Here is a 20,160-nt window from a genome sequence, read left to right on the forward strand (position 1 = left end):
TTAGTTTGTAATAGTTTGTACTAGTTTCCAAATGACAAACGTGTACGTGTCTAACCTCTAACCTAACTATGGTGCTAAAAAGTGACTAGATAATATGAACGGAATGTGCTAACTGCTAAGCGACAATTGTTGGCTCTAATAAACTAATTACTTAGTTACTGTTATTACTGGATATTGTTGTCTGTTCGTGTGTCCGTTTAGTTGGAATGTTTAGATGGAATGGCAGTTTAACTGTATGTGTGTACATATAAAGTGACTTCTAAATATGTATGTGTTACTTTGTTAAGAGACTACTAACTCTACTGATTTCTTATAAACAGCAACATGTTGAGATTCCCGTTATTATATCAAATACTCCTTTAGAATATTGACAGACCGTATTTACTGACTCACACATTTCCAACAACTAATAATCAGTCTCTTCTGTAGATTATCAAGCTCATTTTGTTGGACTGACCTGATATAACAGCAACTCCTTGGCTTTGTTTAGTAAATGTGAACTGTGATGTATCACTGGATTGGTACATTATATTGCTATATTGGATAGTTTGAAGCTCTGCCAATTTACCCAGAAGAGGCGTGTTCCAATAATATTTTCTATTTTCAGCTGAGAATTAATTAAAATAGCTCTCATTGTATCATGACATAGGTCTGATAGTGTTGCTATGGCAACGGTAACCATGGTAACCAATGACAGATTTACTAAAAATAAGAAGTAACTAAAAAGTAACCACAGTTTATAGGATGTTACTTGTTAGTCCGGAATGGCATGGTTACCTGGCCGGAATTTGTTTAATATATTTTAATTTGAGACCTGTTTGTAAAGTGGAATGTGTATGGACCGTACACGTTGTCCTATGCTTATTGGATGATAGATGTGTCAGTTTCCATGGTAACCTATGAAACGTTTTCATCTAGTAACCTCGCATTGTACCTAATCATATTATTAAAAATATTTAATAAATGCAGCCGCCGCACTCTCAATGTAACACCATTGAATTTAACACTACTGAATAACACTGTAGTGTAATGTTGTGTACAGTTTACTTCTAATGATACTGAAACTGCTGTATTAGGTTAAATTTGTGGTTTCAGCCCCTTTTTGTGGCTTAATGTACTCACGTTGCGTTTCAACCATCTCTTGATAAACTACAGTACTAAAATTAAGACGAGAAATATGAAAATAAAATATGATAATAAAATGATGAATTCGTGAAAAAGGCCAAAAGGCTGTGCTGTCAAAAATTTGTCCTGGTTCCTTCTCCTGTATGATGAGGTATCTAAGTATAGTTTTGAAGTAAGAAGTGTCACGCTCGCTTCATGTTATCAATTATAACGGATACTTCAGAGATATTTGCTAATTTCTACATACCATACATACTATAATTGTACACAATATGTTCTCAATTGTTCTCTTTAATCAACTCAGTACAGATCTGCTCTCTGACAAAACATTTGTTCCCCGCCATGACAGCTGTAATCAAGTTAATCAGTGTGCCAGTTTTAGAACGTTTAAACTGCGTTCATTTCCGGATCAATTAGTTTAATGTCCACCTATTTACAATGAAAAGATAAGTTCGTTTAGCGTGAGACGAGGGGAAATCATTGACCTTATCCAACTGAACAAATCATTGTTGAAGAGAAATGTAGTGCTGAGTCGAGTCATTAGAAGTATTCGGCGAATGACAGATTGGGTTCGGACAAATTGTTCTCAAACACAGCGAACTAAACTTTTAACGTTAACAAGATACGATAACATTTTATTGTATCTGAGAAGTAAGCTAGTAAGTAGTGGGGCCCTTATGGCGACCTTGTAACAACCAGCCAGCAAGTAGAGTAGTAGCCAGCTAGCTAGTAGCCAGCTAGCTAGTAGCCAGCTAGCTAGTAGCCAGCTAGCTAGTAGCCAGCTAATAGCCAGGTAGTAACCAGCTAGCTAGTAGCCAGCTAGCTAGTAGCCAGCTAGTAGCCAGCTAGTAGCCAGCTAATAGCCAGCTAGCTAGTAGCCAGCCAGCTAGTAGCCAGCTAGTAGCCAGCTAGTAGCCAGCTAGCTAGTAGCCAGCTAGCTAGTAGCCAGCTAGTAGCCAGCTAGTAGCCAGCTAATAGCCAGCTAGCTAGTAGCCAGCTAGCTAGTAGCCAGCTAGTAGCCAGCTAGTAGCCAGCTAATAGCCAGCTAGCTAGTAGCCAGCCAGCTAGTAGCCAGCTAGTAGCCAGCCAGCTAGTAGCCAGCTAGTAGCCAGCTAGTAGCCAGCTAGCTAGTAGCCAGCTAGCTAGTAGCCAGCCAGCTAGTAGCCAGCTAGTAGCCAGCTAGTAGCCAGCTAGCTAGTAGCCAGCTAGCTAGTAGCCAGCTAGTAGCCAGCCAGCTAGTAGCCAGCTAGCTAGTAGCCAGCCAGCTAGTAGCCAGCTAGCTAGTAGCCAGCTAGCTAGTAGCCAGCTAGCTAGCAGCCAGCCAGCTAGTAGCCAGCTAGCTAGTAGCCAGCTAGTAGCCAGCTAATAGCCAGCTAGTAGCCAGCTAGCAGTAGGCCCTGTACTCTACATATCTCCCCTGACAAGTACTCAAATAGTAAGTAGTTTGTTAAATCTCAGGGGAGTTAACTGTCACATCTGATCATTATCTTATCTTCTTTGTGAGCTGTTACCCAACACATACCTCGCATACCGGACATATCTTATGTGAATAATATCTTACTTCTCGGTGCACTGTGCTAGTGCAATTTAGGCGATCTAAAACTTGTTTGTGTTTAATGCAAGTATGTTGCGTGCAAAGTAGAAGGAGTTAACCCATAGTACTATAATATAATATATAGTACTATTCCATCACAGCCATAATATTATTTATTCCACACTCAACACATATCGGTGGGCATAATACTATGTACATGCTCTGAGTCAACTACATGTCAGCTATCAAGTTTCACTTTATTTAACACTAAGGAGTAGAATTTGTGTTGTGTTCACAAACTCTACCTTTATATTATTCTAGTATTATTTTAAATACTTTCTTTCAACTTCATAGCATGTTCCACACTTTGTATATCTAAGAGAACTTCAGGGAACTCTAAGTAAGGCGGCTGACAACAGTTTATACTCTATTATAATAATAAGTGTGTTGTTGATATCAAAGAAGAGTTCCGAAAATAGGATAATAAAATACAACGCCCATAACAGAGACTAATCTTTCCCTAAAATAAAAAGTACCGTCAAATCATCACTCTAATTTCTGTCAATATCTCCTGTTGTATGCTTTAATTTCTTCATGTTGGTGTATAACAATGATAAGTCCATATAATTATATATATAAACGTATGATTTGCAGTAAAATTTATCCGAGCCTAAATTAAGACGTATGTAAACTACTAGATTAAAGTGAAGGTGCGTTAACACGCACACACACGCGGACACACACGCTCACACGTGGTTTGATGAGGCTTTAATGTTTATATGATAAGGTGATAAGCTCTTATCACCTTATCATATAAACATTAAACATCATGTTTTATTATAGATCACCACAGAGGATATTCATTTGTGAGCCTATAAGAGAACTAGATTTGGGCGTAGACCTAACCAAAATTTGAAGAACTTTCTGACGGTTTATTGTTTCGCACTCTTTCGTACTGTGCTATTTCTGTATTAAACATTGACACTAAGCAGCTGTTGCTGCCGTATTGAATATCGATTGGAAGTTTGCCAAGAATTTCTTCCAATATTAGTAAAGCAGAGCTGTACAAAGGTTTACATAGGTTTAAAGTTTAAACAGGTTAACACTTAACAGTTTGTGGGAATAGTTCAAATAGTAACGACATTTAAAATTAATTAACAATTATAAATTAACAATTGTTTCAGAGTCCGTATCACAAGATGGCTACAATATTTGTGAAGCAACTGGACGCTAACGGACCTGCAGCAAAAGCTGGCCTCAAACAAGGTTTCTTTACGTAACAAGTTACAAAACTTCCGTTTAATTTGAAGATTACATTGTAGATTAGATTGTATTGTGTGTTTCATATCATGTTACCATGTTTCATCCGCACTGTGAAGTTAATCTAATTGAATAGTCTGAGAACAAATGTGTTAAAAGAGTAGTGGTACTGCACACTGTTCAGGAAACTTGATTAGTGACACTCTTGGGTGGGGTGTGGAACAGTCTAGAATATCAAATAACATTCTAATAACATTTTATGGGCTCTGAAATCAGTAGTGGTTACGTTACCATTACATTGACTAAGCTGACATGACATCACTTCACTGCTTACTACTTACAGGTGACAGAATTCTGAAGGTTAATGGAGTCAGCGTGTTTACGAAGAGTCTGGAAGATGTTGTTACGATGATGAAGAAAAGGTGCGTTCCAAGGCAGATTGTATTGCACAATTAATTGGTCTCTGGATCAAATGCATGATGTGTAAGATTTCTGCAGCTGAACATCTCAGAATTTCTGGAAGGCGCGACAAACATCTTTGTATTGCTCTACAATTGTAGCGCGCACTTAGTGCATTGCGCGCGTCGGGTATTGACGCCGCGCACGCGTGAGATCCATGCCGCCATAATATAAACATCTCAATCGATGCAACCACTCGCATTAAAACTGATAAACCACACATATAAAACAATATATTTAACTCAATTTACAGGGAAGATTATGTGGTGTTAACTACAGTACCCTGGTACAAGGATTTCCTCCAAGTCGAATATCCTAGTTACGCTTACAGCGAGCCAGAATCAGACACATCCAACACGTCACTGGATAGGTTAGACTTCTTACTCCCTTCAATTTAACTTGAGTCTGTGTCTAGTCAGTAATTATCACAATTAATTAACGATGATTAACATCCTGCCCCTCAGGTTCTCTCCAGTCCGTACTCCTCCGGCAGGGTCTGACAGAAAGTACAACTCTCTAACCAGAAACTACTCTGGTAACCATAGCAACATCAGTTCTCATAGTAACAGTGGTAGCCATGCTACTAGTCCAAGCAGGAGATCAGGTACCCACAGTCCCAAGTGCACAAGAACACCAGAAGACGCACCAATCAAGCCTCCACGTCCTAGCTACGTGTTACGGAGAAATGAGAGGGAACAACCTATAGTAGAGCGAGATTTTGGGGGTAGTTTGGATGCTGCAACCATTCCAAAATCTCCTAGTGCAGTTGCTACTCCACGTGCAGCTAACAAGAGATTGTCTCACAGTACAGATGATAAACGCAAGAGATTTGGTACCGTGCACTATTTTGACGATTTCCAGCTCCCTGAGAAACCATCAAGCTCAGGAGCAAGTTCCAAGGTTAGCTGTTACAATGTTAACTCTCGTAATTCACAATATCAGGAGATACGGTACGTCAATATGTGATAATTAAATTTATGATTCACGTTATTTTAGGGGATATATAAGGCGGGAAGTAAATTTGCATGCATTGCATCACATTACGGGCCAGTTCTTCATATTTACTGCTAGTATTTTCATAATGTCACACTAAAAGCAACACTGCTGGTTTGCCTTGTTTTAGTCACGTCCCGATACTGCAACGTTTCTCTTGATTTGTCAGAATATTCATCTTGTACCCAATAGTGAGACAGTTACACAGTACACACGAGAAACTTACCTATAGTCTATACTATATGTAATTTATACTTGTACTGTACACCGGATAGGGTGGTGTTGGACTTATTTCCTCTGTTTATGTTAAAGTTTAAAACGTGTGCACCCTCTAGAACACCTTAACCACGAGTATAAGTAGTATGGGAAATGTTCACATAGCAAAGTGTGCGGTACTAAATAGCACGTGTAATACTAGCTATCACGTGCAATACTAGCTAACACGTGCTGTACTAAATATCACGTGCAATACTAGCTAACACGTGCTGCACTGAATATCACGTGTAATACTAGCTAACACGTGCTGCACTGAATATCAAGTATAATACTAAGTAACACGTGCTGCACTGAATATCACGTGCAATACTAAGTAACACGTGCTATTCTAAATATCACGTGCTAAGTAAGGGATGTGGTGTAAATTTCAAAGTGGGTTATCTTTTTAGTGTTCTTGATAATAATTTTTGCTTTCCCCCTTAAAAATATCGGTTGTACAAATAAATGATTCTCTTTTAAGTTGCTAGGTTACTAACACAGGTTACTAACACAGGTTACTAAGACATGTTACTAATACAGGTTGAACAATTGCAGGAGATGGATCCCCTATGTGAGGCCCTGATATCTCAGTCTAAGATCTCACCCAGTGATCTCCAGAGGCTCACTTCTGACTGTAACATGGAGGGATATCTCGATTGTAAGATACTGGATGAGAACTCTAAGGTTAGTTTCAGCAGCATTATTTGATCGGTTCATTGAAAGGGTTTTCTGTTAGTTCTGGATCTTCTGAAGGCAACTTGTCTTTCTGAAAGGGACTATTTATAATCGTGGTCCATGTCTTGACGGAGCTATTTATCAGATATTCAAGTTACAAGTAGCACAGCTAGAGATGCTGATGTGTGAGGTTAAATACTGTTACTGTATACACGGAGTAAATAAATACTGTTAAATACTGTTAAAAACATATAAATAACCATGTTTTGTTACTGATATTGTGAACTGATTAGATCTCGTCTGAAGAACACACTGACAATCAACAATAGTGTTTACAATTAATTCTGATAAAGTTGTTAGAAGTTGATTCTGAGCAGTTCAATGTTACAATTGCAGACGTTGATTTTTAACGATTGAGCAGTGATCTAGTAACTAATGTTACAACTTTAGTTACCAAGTTAGCAGGTTACTAAGCAAATAAACAGGTTACTAAGTAACTAAACCCCTCTCAGAGACACACACTGCGCGGCTGGAGTAAACACTTCACTACTCTCCACACCTCTGAACTGTGTCTGTATAAGAACTACAACGACTATGTGGAGAAGAGGGATAAGCCGGAGGAGGGACCTGTAGATATCAGTAACTGTCTCGTTAGTATCGAGTACCGGCTCAAGAAACCTGTCTTTAGACTGACCTGTCAAAACGGAAAGGAGTATCTCTTCAAGGTGGGTTCAGAACTACACCAGTCATTTCAACTGGTCCTAAGTTAACAGTTTCGCTGTTTTATTACCATGTCTCTGATATTTCTGCTACCTCTGCAATCTGCTAGTTACTAATTATTAATAATCTGCTAGTTACTAAGTTAGTAACTCACTTAATCTCTACAGGCTGACTCTAACGATGACATGTTGGAATGGATAGGAGTTATCCAGAAACTGAACGACAACCAGTCCCTCTGTAACAGTCTGATAAAGAGAAAAGCAGACGAGCTACTAAAGTCAGATAACAAGTCTGATAACAGTGAGGAGGTTGGGAAGAGGACCGGAAAAGGAGCTGGAGGGAAGATAAAAGAGTACAAACTGGAGGCAGAATTCGCAGTCAACTCTCAATATGGTTTGTGGGTTTTATATAATACATTCTAAACTTGTTGTAGCCTTAACTGATCTGTAAGATAGTGTTATCCAGTGCCGAAATCTCAGGAAATCTCCCCAGTAGAAGGGTTTAGCTCCAGAGCAACAAAACTCACCTGACATCCTGGAATTATGAAATTACTCTTCATATTTGTCCTTGTCCGGGGTTTGTTAACCCTGAACAATAGTTCAAAGCTCCAGTGATTTTGTCTACATTGTCACATCACAATAATCAGTTATTTCTTATATTACACAATACAGTATTGTTCACTCTAACACCGGAGAGAGAGGCGTGTGAACAATGAACAATGAACAGTAAAGTTGACAATGAACTGAGGGGAAATTGTACAGTAACTTTGCGAATGAGGGGGGCGGGGGGGGGGGAGGGGGGTTGTTTCACAGATCTGGAGAAACGCTGTAATCTTCTAATTAAAATATAGTGCTAGTAAGTCGTAAGATCAAGATGGATAATGAACTATACCGTTATTTTCTCCTAACTTTTAAACAGAGGTCCAACTCAAGCTGTGTAAAAGAAGCTGTGTTGCTAAGTAATCAGTAAACTTATTAGTCAGGGTAATAAGATTATCTCTCACACAACTTCCCCAAGACCTCCCTCTCACTTACAGAGTTACAGACCCATCACCTCACATCTCACCAGTCGTAATCATCTTTATTTTACTTAACTTATTGAACTGTGCAATCCTGAGCGCGCTGTGAACGGTCTGCCGTGCTAGTCGTTCTTTAATTATGGGAAGGGCGGGATTTGAGGAATTATATTATCTTACTTTGAGATTTAGAATAGGACAGAATCCCATTTATAATTGTTTGAACTGTAACTGATATTTATTTCATATTTTATTTTCCCGATATCACTTCTCCATGTAAGTTTATATTTTCTATCCTAACACTAAGCTCTACCAATGTACCAGCTATTACACGTGCAGTATTACACGTGCAGTATTACACGTGCAGTTTCCCTCAGGGTTCACTTGGCAAGCTTGTAACACTTGTGCGGTACTGTTAACAAGCAATTGGTTATATGATTAGGTAATCACAGTGCCTGCAGGGTGTCATTGTCTTGAAACGTTATTCCTTTTACTTCTGATGAGGTTGTTTTAGTAGTTCAGTTGTTTCAGTGTTGCTTGCTAGCTAGCTAGCTGAACCAGGTCTCTCCCTCCATTATAGTGTTGTAAAACGTTCATATTATGAGTGTGAGAAATATTATCTCCAGTGATTGAGATGAGTGACGTTACTTGTGATGGTGACCCCCCCCCCCCCCCCTGTGAGGGTGACACTCACACACGCCCCGTATACCAAGGATCTGACTTATCGAGTGACGTGTAAAGTTACATAATACAGGTCTGATTAATAAGGTTCCTGTGCCTCATCTAGAGTTTGCTGTTTGTGTTATAATATATAACGGCTAGATGTGGATTCTGTGCCCGATCTCGGTACCTGATTTCTCAGTTCTATTACTTGGTCCTCCTCGCTGATATAAATTATAAACCTTATCTTAAATCAAAAAGTTATTTCTCCCCACGAGAGTCGTATCACAAATTAGTTTATAAGCTGTTCTGTAAAACGATAAAATGATTTGTAAATTGTACGCTGATAAGATGATTTGTTGTACAAAGAGAGACAGTTCGCTGCTTTATAAAATTATTTCCTGTACCAAGAGTTAGATTTAATTACCGGTTTGACGTGTGCAGTGTTTCCAAACAAATTATACTCCAGTTTAAATATCAGATACTATCTTCTGTCAGATAACACGCACTCTTATTTCATTTTAAATGGGGTTATTTTTATTTTCAGTCTTGTATTGCAACCAGTTCCAGCATGGCTTAGTTCACTTCCTGAGATTGTTTAGTTGTGACCATATTTGGGCATAACGCTTGCCTCAAGAACTCCCGTTGGTTTCGAATGGTGGAGGGTAGACATGGCACATATTGTTACCTGAAATAATATGGCCACTTTTTCAGTTGTCAGATTCTCTGACAGAAGCAGTTCAGACTTGCTAATTTCCCTTATAAAGAAGTGGTTTGGTTGGGCGTGTCTAAGTTTGTTTTGCTCTCTTCCGGATTGTCAGTATATATTCCTGAAAGATAAATGTCTGATATCTTTCCTTATTCTCACATTCCCTGGTAGTATCAACTTTTTCTTGTGTTCTCCAACAGCTGTGAATGATACAAAGATTGTTAGCGGCCAGCGGTTTAAATTCTGTGAGTGTTATTAATACTGAACAATGAGCATGCTTATAGTTAACCAAAAATAATATTATAATTATAACAGTTATAGTAGTAATAATTACAGTTCGTGTACCTGTTACTGATATGTGACAGGTATCAGCTGATATCGCCACAATACTGGTAGTTAGTAGCAACTGCTGCCGGAAGTTCTAGAATTGGTTGTGTTTACACAAGAGCTAGTTGAGCTGCACTTTGCATTGCTGGTAATCATTTTTTTGCTTAAAAGTTAAAACCTGAGCTACTAATCTGCAGCTTTGCCTTTTTCTTATAAAATGATACATATAAATCTATTTAATATAAACTATCTTCTCAGTCCCTGGTAGTTTGCCTTCTGTAGAGTAAAACCCCGATTTACTGCACCCCGATTTACCGCGGCTATTTCCTTCCCCAAATTGTGCTTAACATGTATAATGTGAGAAATCAAAACCCCGATTTACCACGGATTTTTCTTTTCCAAAAATCCGCGTTAAATTGGGGTTTTACTGTACTGATATTTATAATACAACACATATAATCTATTTAAAAGACACTATTTTCTCAGCCCCCTGTAGTCTAGTAGCTCAACATGCACTGATCATTATAATACTGTACACATTAAATCAGTTAACAGTCTGAACTGTCCTCTTTGGAACTCCGCCTACTTGCTACCACTCCTTCATAATAATTTTCATTGTGTGTTCCGTGAAAAGTTAGCTGTTTATCGTATGCAGTGCTGCTGTCATTAAAGATGAACTTTGTTGCAACTGTGAGCAGGTTGTTTAAGTTTAGATTCTATAGTTATACTGCTTTTTAATGGTTTACATTGAATGGCGGTTTCGTTTTTCTCCGTTACTTTTATTCTAGATCTAGTTGATACATGTTAGTTGCTCTGTTTCGCCGCACTACAAACTAAACCGCTTATCTCTCTCTAATCATGAGAATCGTGCCACCTGTCTCTTAAAGTTAAGTATATTATATTGTTATACATTGAACTGTTAAAATACCTTAAAATAGTTGCCTGGACCAAGATCAACGCTTTAAGTATGCAAACCATCCCGCGTGCCGAGCCTTACTAACTTGTTTTGTATAACTAATACATGTCTCAAATTCCTTTGAATGTTTCGCTTGACGTTCCTCATAAATGAGGCTGTGAGCTACGCGTTGTACAGATTATACAGATAGTTAAATACGATTAGGTGCACTCTAGTTAATAAGCTGATAACAATTATAACAGTGTGTTAACAATTCGTTATATTGGGCGGGACTTAGGGCGGGACACCCTGACTAGGTGGTGTCTCTTAGTCCGGGCTTAGCCTTCGCCCTTCACCTACAATTTACTTTGCAGTTACAATTTTTGGTATGTTGGGTGGGCCAAGCTCTAGAACTGTCTAGGAAACGTCTTTATGTATGAGGTAAATCAGGCTCTTGTTCCTAGCACACCTCACTGTATATTTTAGTTTAATTATTTATTCAGCTTTGATTATGTGGTTTACTTTACTAATCTATATTCACTACTGGTATAGTGTAATACGACGGCAGATTAGTCAAGATTATTATTAAATTACATGAAGATAACTAAATTTAACACGTTGTTCAGTTCATCCAGCTCGCGTTATGTTGTTATGGCAATAGTAACCAGGCGTGGTTTCTTGCTCTTCAATCCAGTCCGGTTTAATTAGTTTAGTTTAACTTCACCTGCTGTTGTAGGTGTAGCTACCGTGAATCTGTTTCTCATACAATTTCTAATATAATCTGAGTAGCAATATTCGTCAATCTAACCATTTAGGTTCTCTTTATTTGCTATTGTTAGCTTTGTAAATTAGTTGTATGATTACTCGGCTAATATAGAACTAGCTGATCGTGGGAACCGGTCATATTCCCACATCTTCAAATGTTTTATTAGCGGAACATCCTGCTTTTCCTTTCTTACAATACTACATGAGTATAATGTTTCTTGTTATTTCATTGTGTTGTTCTGAACAAGTTATAACCTGGTAACCTGGTATTGTAACCTGGTATTGTAACCTGGTATTGTAACCTGATATTGTAACCTGGTAACCTGTTATTGTAACCTGGTATCGTAACCTGGTAACTTGGTATTGTAACCTGGTAACCTGGTATCGTAACCTGGTATTGTAACCTGGTAACCTGGTATTGTAACCTGGTAACCTGGTATTGTAACCTGGTATTGTAACCCGGTAAACTGACCCACTTTGTCTGAGAAGAATGACGATACACAATACAATGTTTGGAGGCGGGATGCTCTGCACACCCAGACACGTAAACACTCTGTCTTGTAACCATGGTGACCACAAAGCTCTGCTGTCTTGTCACCCCCGCCACAAGACCCTGGTACAGACAAAGTGGCCCAAATCAACCTTCATCGTCGTCAACCTCTGTAAGTAAACTACACAATTAAGTTACTTATGTTTATCTGTTATTAGCGGATTGGCGGCTTAATCCTCTGTTGTTCTATTGAAAGGTTGAGAATGTGCGAGATGCCAGGTTGATAAAGTCTTATAGTTACGTGATATACACATGATCTATAAAATAAAGAAGCCTTGGTGCGGGCCAGGTACGGGCGTTAACCGTGCTATTTGTATTTCTTTATGAGTCGGGGAAATGCAAATAAGAAGCCTCAGGCAGAAACAAATTGGCACGGCAGGGTACTATTCATATCACAATTCACCTACCTTACTTGGTAAGTAGTACTTATCTTCAAGGTTCCATGATTCTCCATCCACTTCCTCAGACATGAAGCATCGCAGATAAGATAATAATAAATTGAAGTTTAATGACACCACTATTAAGATAATACTTATACTCAGCAGTGCTTAAACTAAACATCCCAGAAATGTACATGAATAATAAGGTAGGGACTGGTAACATATGGTAAGATAAGATAAGTGATAAAGAATATAATATTTAATACTAGTTACTCATATTCTTTTCAAGTAAACTGACCGCCGCGCACTGATAGAAAACAGTGTGAAAGTTACAAAGATAAGAGAATAGAAAAAAACACTAATTCAACTGCATATTGCCCAATTCTGCATATTTATAAACTGTGACGGTACACAACCGAGAACGTACAACAGTTAATTATCTCCTCCTTAAAGTTATTGAAGTGATCTTTAGAGAGCGTTAAGTAATGAATAATGACATGTTGAAGGGTTTCTCTATTGGTCTATTCAGAGTATAGTTAAAGCTGGTACCCTGAGAGGTTTCCCCTACGTAAAACCCTGTCAAGATACAATCGTAATAACTGAGTGATCTTATCCTACCGCCTTGCTGCAAACTGTGATTTCACTTTCCTTTTCAATATTCTCTTTTACCCGCCCGTATTGTCCTACTAAGTTGTATTGTCTTATCAATTGTCTTATCTAATTCGATTATAACCGCTCTCATTTTTAAACGTGTTTAAATAATATATTTTTATCTGTGTCGGTGTTCTGTTTAACTGTATGAATCATGAATCATGATTCATGACTTACAAATTAAGGGTTTTTACAACTTTAAGTAGACTAAATAAACCAAATTGTTTCATTAAATAAGCTGTTCCCATTTTGAAGGAAATGCACTATCCTTATTCTTACCAAGCTGTATGCCTGTAATGACCGTTCAGTTGCCCAAAAGACAGTAAGAGGTCACTTATTCGACCTATATCGCCAGTAAAATTCTGTGAAGTATTTAAAAAATGTGCTGAGTACGCTTAAGCAGGCGCCTCTAGACCACAGTCAGGAGAAATTGAATTATGTCATCAGATCTGTACGGAGGCGTTATTTCAGCCTTCTTACTTTTTTAACAAATGGTCGTCCAGGGGGGGGGGGGGGCTATACCTAGAATAATAATAGTATTAGATCACCGAGATAGCAGAAAAGCTGCAAGGGTTACCGTTAAAGTCAGGAGACTTGTGTCATCGAGTCTCAACAAGTGTTCCACCTGTGAAGTGTGAGACCGCTCCCTTCTTGGACTACTGCCAGTACCAGTCACAGTTACTGGCACTGTGCCAGTACCGTCACAGGCACTGTGTTGTTACACATGATACCTGCTTCTACTGATGTTGTCTTGTTTCAAATGTGCCTGTTTTTTGTGGGAAACTGTTTACGTAAATAGCAGCTGCCCGTCATTATATAATCTATTTCTAATTGCAGTACCAGTGACCAGTTGTAATGTTTGTTACTTCATGTCACTTAGTTACCAGCTTGTAATGTTATGACGCACTATATGTTATTAACAACCGCTACCACTACTACCTGATGTTGCAGTGTTATGTTATTAACCACTACTACCTGATGTTGGGTCGCAGTGCTATGTCGGGTGGGTCTCCTTTTTAACATGCCCTCTGTTAATCTTATTAACCTACTCTACATTACATAACTCTGCATGGACATTGACCAAATTGTTTATTTGTCAGTTTATTTGCCCTGTCTTTCTTCAGTAGTTTGTCAAATCAATATATTATGTTGTATTTTAACCCGAGGAGCTATTTAGATATTTACTAAATTTTATTACAGTTTCATTTCCACTACTCCACTAGTTACTTTAGTTGTACGGGGGGGGGGGGGGGGGGGGGGGGTGGGGGGGGGGTAACTATTATTAAACTAGACAGTCAGGTGTTACAGACACTGTTATGTTATTTAACGTGTTGGTCTGCAATGTTTCAGTTATGTTGACATATGCACTAAGGTTCATTCTGTAACCACGCTCACCACCTCAACATTCTCATCATATTTTATCATGATGTGAGAAAGAATACTAATTCTCACAGAGTAAAAAGTGTGGAGTTGCACGTGCTGGTGCGCGTCACTATGCAACCACCTGACGTCATTATAGGTATTATATGGTAACAGATGCACAAGAGCAATGTCAAGCACCTGATATTTTAGTGATAGAATCCTGCAAAGTTTTGATTTAACATTTAAGACAGCGCAGTAACGAATAGATAGTTAGTACTTACAAGCAGCAGATATTTGCTGATATGACAATATCTTTTAAACACATATCTTGTCAGCAGAATGCTCTGGTATTTGCTGATTCCACTCTATCTCTATATCTCTACTGTTACTATGGCAACTATTTCTTCAATGTTAGCTTGGCAACCTTTGTCCCCATTCTTTTCCGTGTCAAGTTCGTCGTTCCGTTTAAAAATTAGGGCTTCTTCGAATCAAGATAATGAACGCGACAAGTTATTCATTGAAAATTTGGCTACAGCTATAAGTTTTGCATCTTACTGACAGGTTATTGCTGAATAGTTTATCACCGAATAGTTTGTCGCCACTTTGAGCTAGTCAGTTTTAAAGTGACTTATTTGCTCTTGTCGGTAAAAAGTGGGTACAAGTAAAAAGTGGTTTCCCTTGATATTTCAAGCGGTTATAACTAACTAATAAGAATATGTTTCTGTAGCTTAATAATAATATTACTAGTACACAGTGGGCCACCATGCTGTAATTGACGAAAAATTGAGTTCTTTTAAAAGGAATTAAGTAAGTTTTGTATTGCAGTAAAAAATCTTGGCTATTAGATGCAAAAAACCATAATTGAATTAATTAAATGGCTTTCGCGCAGCGCGTCGGCGAATTTACGAAATTTTTTGACTGCCAATTTTTTCACTTTTGGCAGTCAAAATTGGCATAACCCATCATTATATTTCTAAAATTGGCTTAAAACACCGTATATTGACTCCTAATCAAGGTGAAAGTACTCTCTTTGCTTCAATTCAAGCAAAAAACCATGTAATCATATCATTTAAGCTGAATTTTTGGCACGCACTCAATTTTAGGCCTCATTTTTGACTAATTTTTGCTTAAATTTGGCCAAAAAAAGTTTATTTGCCTCAGGTTGCCCCACTAATGCATGGTACCATCTGAAAGCTCAGACGATTCTCTAAACAATGGTAGAAGAACTGTTCTGGGGTTTTTTGGGGCTTTTTCAGAAAAAAATTCCAAAGTTGAAAAAAGGCCCAAATTTGATGGAATTTAGACTTACCTTGCAGATTTGAAAAAAATTATTTTTTCTCAAACAAACCCCATTTTGAACATCTTTCTTGGCTCTCAATGTCGTGGCCTGGTGCCATGAGGTTATGGGGTACTAAAAAGTGGTCTGTTTTGGAAATATCATCAAAAAATGCTATTTTTCTGGAATTTTACTGGTATTTTCTGACAATTTCAGAAATTTCTGGCATTCGCGCCCAATTTTCTAGTTTCAATTTGACATAACTTTGGCTACGATCAATATTTTTTCATAATTCAAAAACTAAAATGATCAATAGCCTCAGGACTATCAATTTAAAAACATTCTAAACACATTCAACGATTATCTTTAGCAAAAACTCGAATTGGATGCCTCTAGACCTACATTTCAGCCATGAAAAATTTCTATGGAATGAGCCAAAAAAAATTTTCTGTGACTTATAAAGGACCAAAATTTGTTTAAAAATCAATATTCAACTGATTTGAAGTAAAAAATAATGTTTGAAATGATCTAAATTGATCACTGATGGTCTATTACAGTATGACCCCCTATTCTGGCCCACTGTGTAGTAGGTATAACTCTCCGTTCTCACAAATACCCTAGCACCATTACTCCACGTCTCCCCGTTGCCACGCGTCAGCAGCCCGCAACTAGGACACGCATGTCCTCGGTTCGGGTACTAGCTGACACAACATGTGTTAACACGTCTACTCATTTCAATCTGCATATTTCGTGCGTCAACTCGTTCATTAGTATGTCAGCTAACTATTTTATTATTCAACATTGCATTTTATTGAGGACAGCATTTTATTCTGGATCACGTAGCATTTTATTGAATTATTTTCTCCAATGTCGAGTATTCCCATCTTTATCAGTATTAGGTATCTTCCGATCTTTATCAGTATTCGAACCGTTTCCTGTAAATTCTCACGGTAACAGTATACGAGCCTTTTTCACGCCCTCACCCCATACTTCTCACACGACATGTCTGCAGTGTTGCTCACCATATTTAGTGATACTCTCAGATGTCTGCAGTGTTCATTCTAGAAGTGAGTTAGACTGGGTTTGTAGACGTGCGGTATTGACCATGTTCGGTTACAACTGCTGATATAGCAAAAACCAACGTGATTTGCTGATTTGTTAATTAGGGAATGATATTTGCTCTGTTCCTACCTTAATTTTTTATCTCTTCATTTCCTCTGTTTCTACTTTAATTCTTTATCTCTTCAGTTCTTCTTAAGTATTCAGTGGAAAGTTGATTCACTCGGCGGGCGCTTAGTTTATATCTTGACTCGTTATCAAGTTGCTTTAGAGACTAATTGAAACTGATACCTCAACCTCCAGTTAGGAACTTTTCGTTGTAACAGTAACACTTAACAGTCTCCTCTAATAAAAAACAACCCCATTCACTCCCTGGCCTCTCTACAAACACCTTATCCCTCTTTACAAACACCTCCCCCTCTTTACAAACACCTCCCCCCTCTTTAAAAACACCTCCCCCTCTCTACAAACACCTCCTCCCTCTTTACAAACACCTCCCCCTCTCTTACAAACACCTCCCCCTCTTTACAAACACCTCCCCCCTCTTTACAAACACCTCCCCCCTCTTTACAAACACCTCCCCCTCTTTACAAACACCTCCCCTCTCTTTACAAACACCTCCCCCCTCTTTACAAACACCTCCCCCCTCTTTACAAACACCTCCCCCTCTTTACAAACACCTCCCCTCTCTTTACAAACACCTCCCCCTCTTTACAAACACCTCCCCCTCTTTACAAACACCTCCCCCTCTTTACAAACACCTCCTCCCTCTTTACAAACACCTCCCCCTCTTTACAAACACCTCCCCCTCTTTACAAACACCTCCCCCTCTTTACAAACACCTCCCCCTCTTTACAAACACCTCCTCCCTCTTTACAAACACCTCCCCCTCTTTACAAACACCTCCCCCTCTTTACAAACACCTCCTCCCTCTTTACAAACACCTCCCCCTCTTTACAAACACCTCCCCCTCTTTACAAACACCTCCCCCTCTTTACAAACACCTCCCCCTCTTTACAAACACCTCCCCCTCTTTACAAACACCTCCTCCCTCTTTACAAACACCTCCCCCTCTTTACAAACACCTCCTCCCTCTTTACAAACACCTCCCCCTCTTTACAAACACCTCCTCCCTCTTTACAAACACCTCCTCCCTCTTTACAAACACCTCCTCCCTCTTTACAAACACCTCCTCCCTCTTTACAAACACCTCCCCCTCTTTACAAACACCTCCTCCCTCTTTACAAACACCTCCTCCCTCTTTACAAACACCTCCCCCTCTTTACAAACACCTCCTCCCTCTTTACAAACACCTCCTCCCTCTTTACAAACACCTCCCCCTCTTTACAAACACCTCCCCCTCTTTACAAACACCTCCCCCTCTTTACAAACACCTCCCCCTCTTTACAAACACCTCCCCCTCTTTACAAACACCTCCCCCTCTTTACAAACACCTCCCCCTCTTTACAAACACCTCCCCCTCTTTACAAACACCTCCCCCTCTTTACAAACACCTCCCCCTCTTTACAAACACCTCCCCCTCTTTACAAACACCTCCCCCTCTTTACAAACACCTCCCCCTCTTTACAAACACCTCCTCCCTCTTTACAAACACCTCCCCCCTCTTTACAAACACCTCCTCCCTCTTTACAAACACCTCCCCCTCTTTACAAACACCTCCCCCTCTTTATAAACACCTCCCCCCTCTTTACAAACACCTCCCTTCTTTACAAACACCTCCTCCCTCTTTACAAACACCTCCCCCTCTTTACAAACACCTCCCCTCTCTTTACAATCACCTCCTCCCTCTTTACAAACACCTCCCCCTCTTTACAAACACCTCCCCCTCTTTACAAACACCTCCTCCTCTTTACAATCACCTCCCCCCTCTTTACAAACACCTCCCCCTCTTTACAAACACCTCCCCTCTCTTTACAAACACCTCCTCCCTCTTTAAAAACACCTCCCCCTCTTTACAAACACCTCCTCCCTCTTTACAAACACCTCCTCCTCTTTACAAACACCTCCCCCTCTTTACAAACACCTCCTCCCTCTTTACAAACACCTCCTCCCTCTTTAAAAACACCTCCCCCTCTTTACAAACACCTCCTCCCTCTTTACAAACACCTCCTCCTCTTTACAAACACCTCCCCCTCTTTACAAACACCTCCTCCCTCTTTACAAACACCTCCTCCCTCTTTACAAACACCTCCTCCCTCTTTACAAACACCTCCTCCCTCTTTACAAACACCTCCCCCTCTTTACAAACACCTCCTCCCTCTTTATAAACACCTCCCCCTCTTTATAAACACCTCCTCCCTCTTTACAAACACCTCCTCCCTCTTTACAAACACCTCCTCCTCTTTACAAACACCTCCTCCCTCTTTACAAACACCTCCCCCTCTTTACAAACACCTCCTCCCTCTTTACAAACACCTCCCCCCTCTTTACAAACACCTCCCCCCTCTTTACAAACACCTCCCCCTCTTTACAAACACCTCCCTCTTTACAATCACCTCCTCCTTCTTTACAAACACCTCCCCGCTCTTTACAAACACCTCCTCCCTCTTTACAAACACCTCCCCCCTCTTTACAAACACCTCCTCCCTCTTTACAAACACCTCCCCCTCTTTACAAACACCTCCCCCCTCTTTACAAACACTTCCCCCCTCTTTACAAACACCTCCCCCTCTTTACAAACACCTCCCCTCTTTACAATCACCTCCTCCCTCTTTACAAACACCTCCCCCCTCTTTACAAACACCTCCCCCCTCTTTACAAACACCTCCTCCCTCTTTACAAACACCTCCCCCCTCTTTACAAACACCTCCCCCTCTTTACAAACACCTCCCCCTCTTTACAAACACCTCCCCCCTCTTTACAAACACCTCCCCCTCTTTACAAACACCTCCCCTCTCTTTACAAACACCTCCTCCCTCTTTACAAACACCTCCTCCCTCTTTACAAACACCTCCTCCCTCTTTACAAACACCTCCCCCTCTTTACAAACACCTCCTCCCTCTTTACAAACACCTCCTCCCTCTTTACAAACACCTCCCCTCTCTTTACAAACACCTCCCCCTCTTTACAAACACCTCCCTTCTCTTTACAAACACCTCCTCCCTCTTTACAAACACCTCCTCCCTCTTTACAAACACCTCCTCCCTCTTTACAAACACCTCCCCTCTCTTTACAAACACCTCCTCCCTCTTTACAAACACCTCCCCCTCTTTACAATCACCTCCTCCCTCTTTACAAACACCTCCCCCTCTTTACAAACACCTCCCCCTCTTTACAAACACCTCCCCCTCTTTACAAACACCTCCCCCCTCTTTACAAACACCTCCTCCCTCTTTACAAACACCTCCTCCCTCTTTACAAACACCTCCTCCCTCTTTACAAACACCTCCTCCCTCTTTACAAACACCTCCTCCCTCTTTACAAACACCTCCCCCTCTTTACAAACACCTCCCCCCTCTTTATAAACACC

At 39.8% G+C, this 20,160-nt stretch overlaps 1 protein-coding gene across 2 annotated transcripts in view; it reads left to right on the forward strand.

The window, feature by feature from the left end:
• Positions 1-20,160, forward strand: part of LOC134823426 (rho GTPase-activating protein 21-A-like) — a 41,952-nt gene that overhangs the window by 3,711 nt on the left and 18,081 nt on the right. Inside the window, exons 4-10 of one of the 2 annotated variants that reach the window (XM_063834893.1) lie at positions 3,844-3,925; positions 4,263-4,341; positions 4,632-4,748; positions 4,843-5,278; positions 6,182-6,310; positions 6,814-7,026; positions 7,189-7,414. In XM_063834893.1, the coding sequence (XP_063690963.1) occupies positions 3,844-3,925; positions 4,263-4,341; positions 4,632-4,748; positions 4,843-5,278; positions 6,182-6,310; positions 6,814-7,026; positions 7,189-7,414 (1,282 nt within the window). Of the gene's footprint in view, positions 1-3,843; positions 3,926-4,262; positions 4,342-4,631; positions 4,749-4,842; positions 5,279-6,166; positions 6,311-6,813; positions 7,027-7,188; positions 7,415-20,160 lie in introns of both variants that reach the window. The other variant, XM_063834888.1, reaches the window with a different exon arrangement.

The sequence above is a fragment of the Bolinopsis microptera genome, chromosome 1 (genome assembly GCF_026151205.1).
Source record: "Bolinopsis microptera isolate Bmic1 chromosome 1, MBARI_Bmic_1.0, whole genome shotgun sequence".
Lineage (NCBI taxonomy): Eukaryota > Metazoa > Ctenophora > Tentaculata > Lobata > Bolinopsidae > Bolinopsis > Bolinopsis microptera.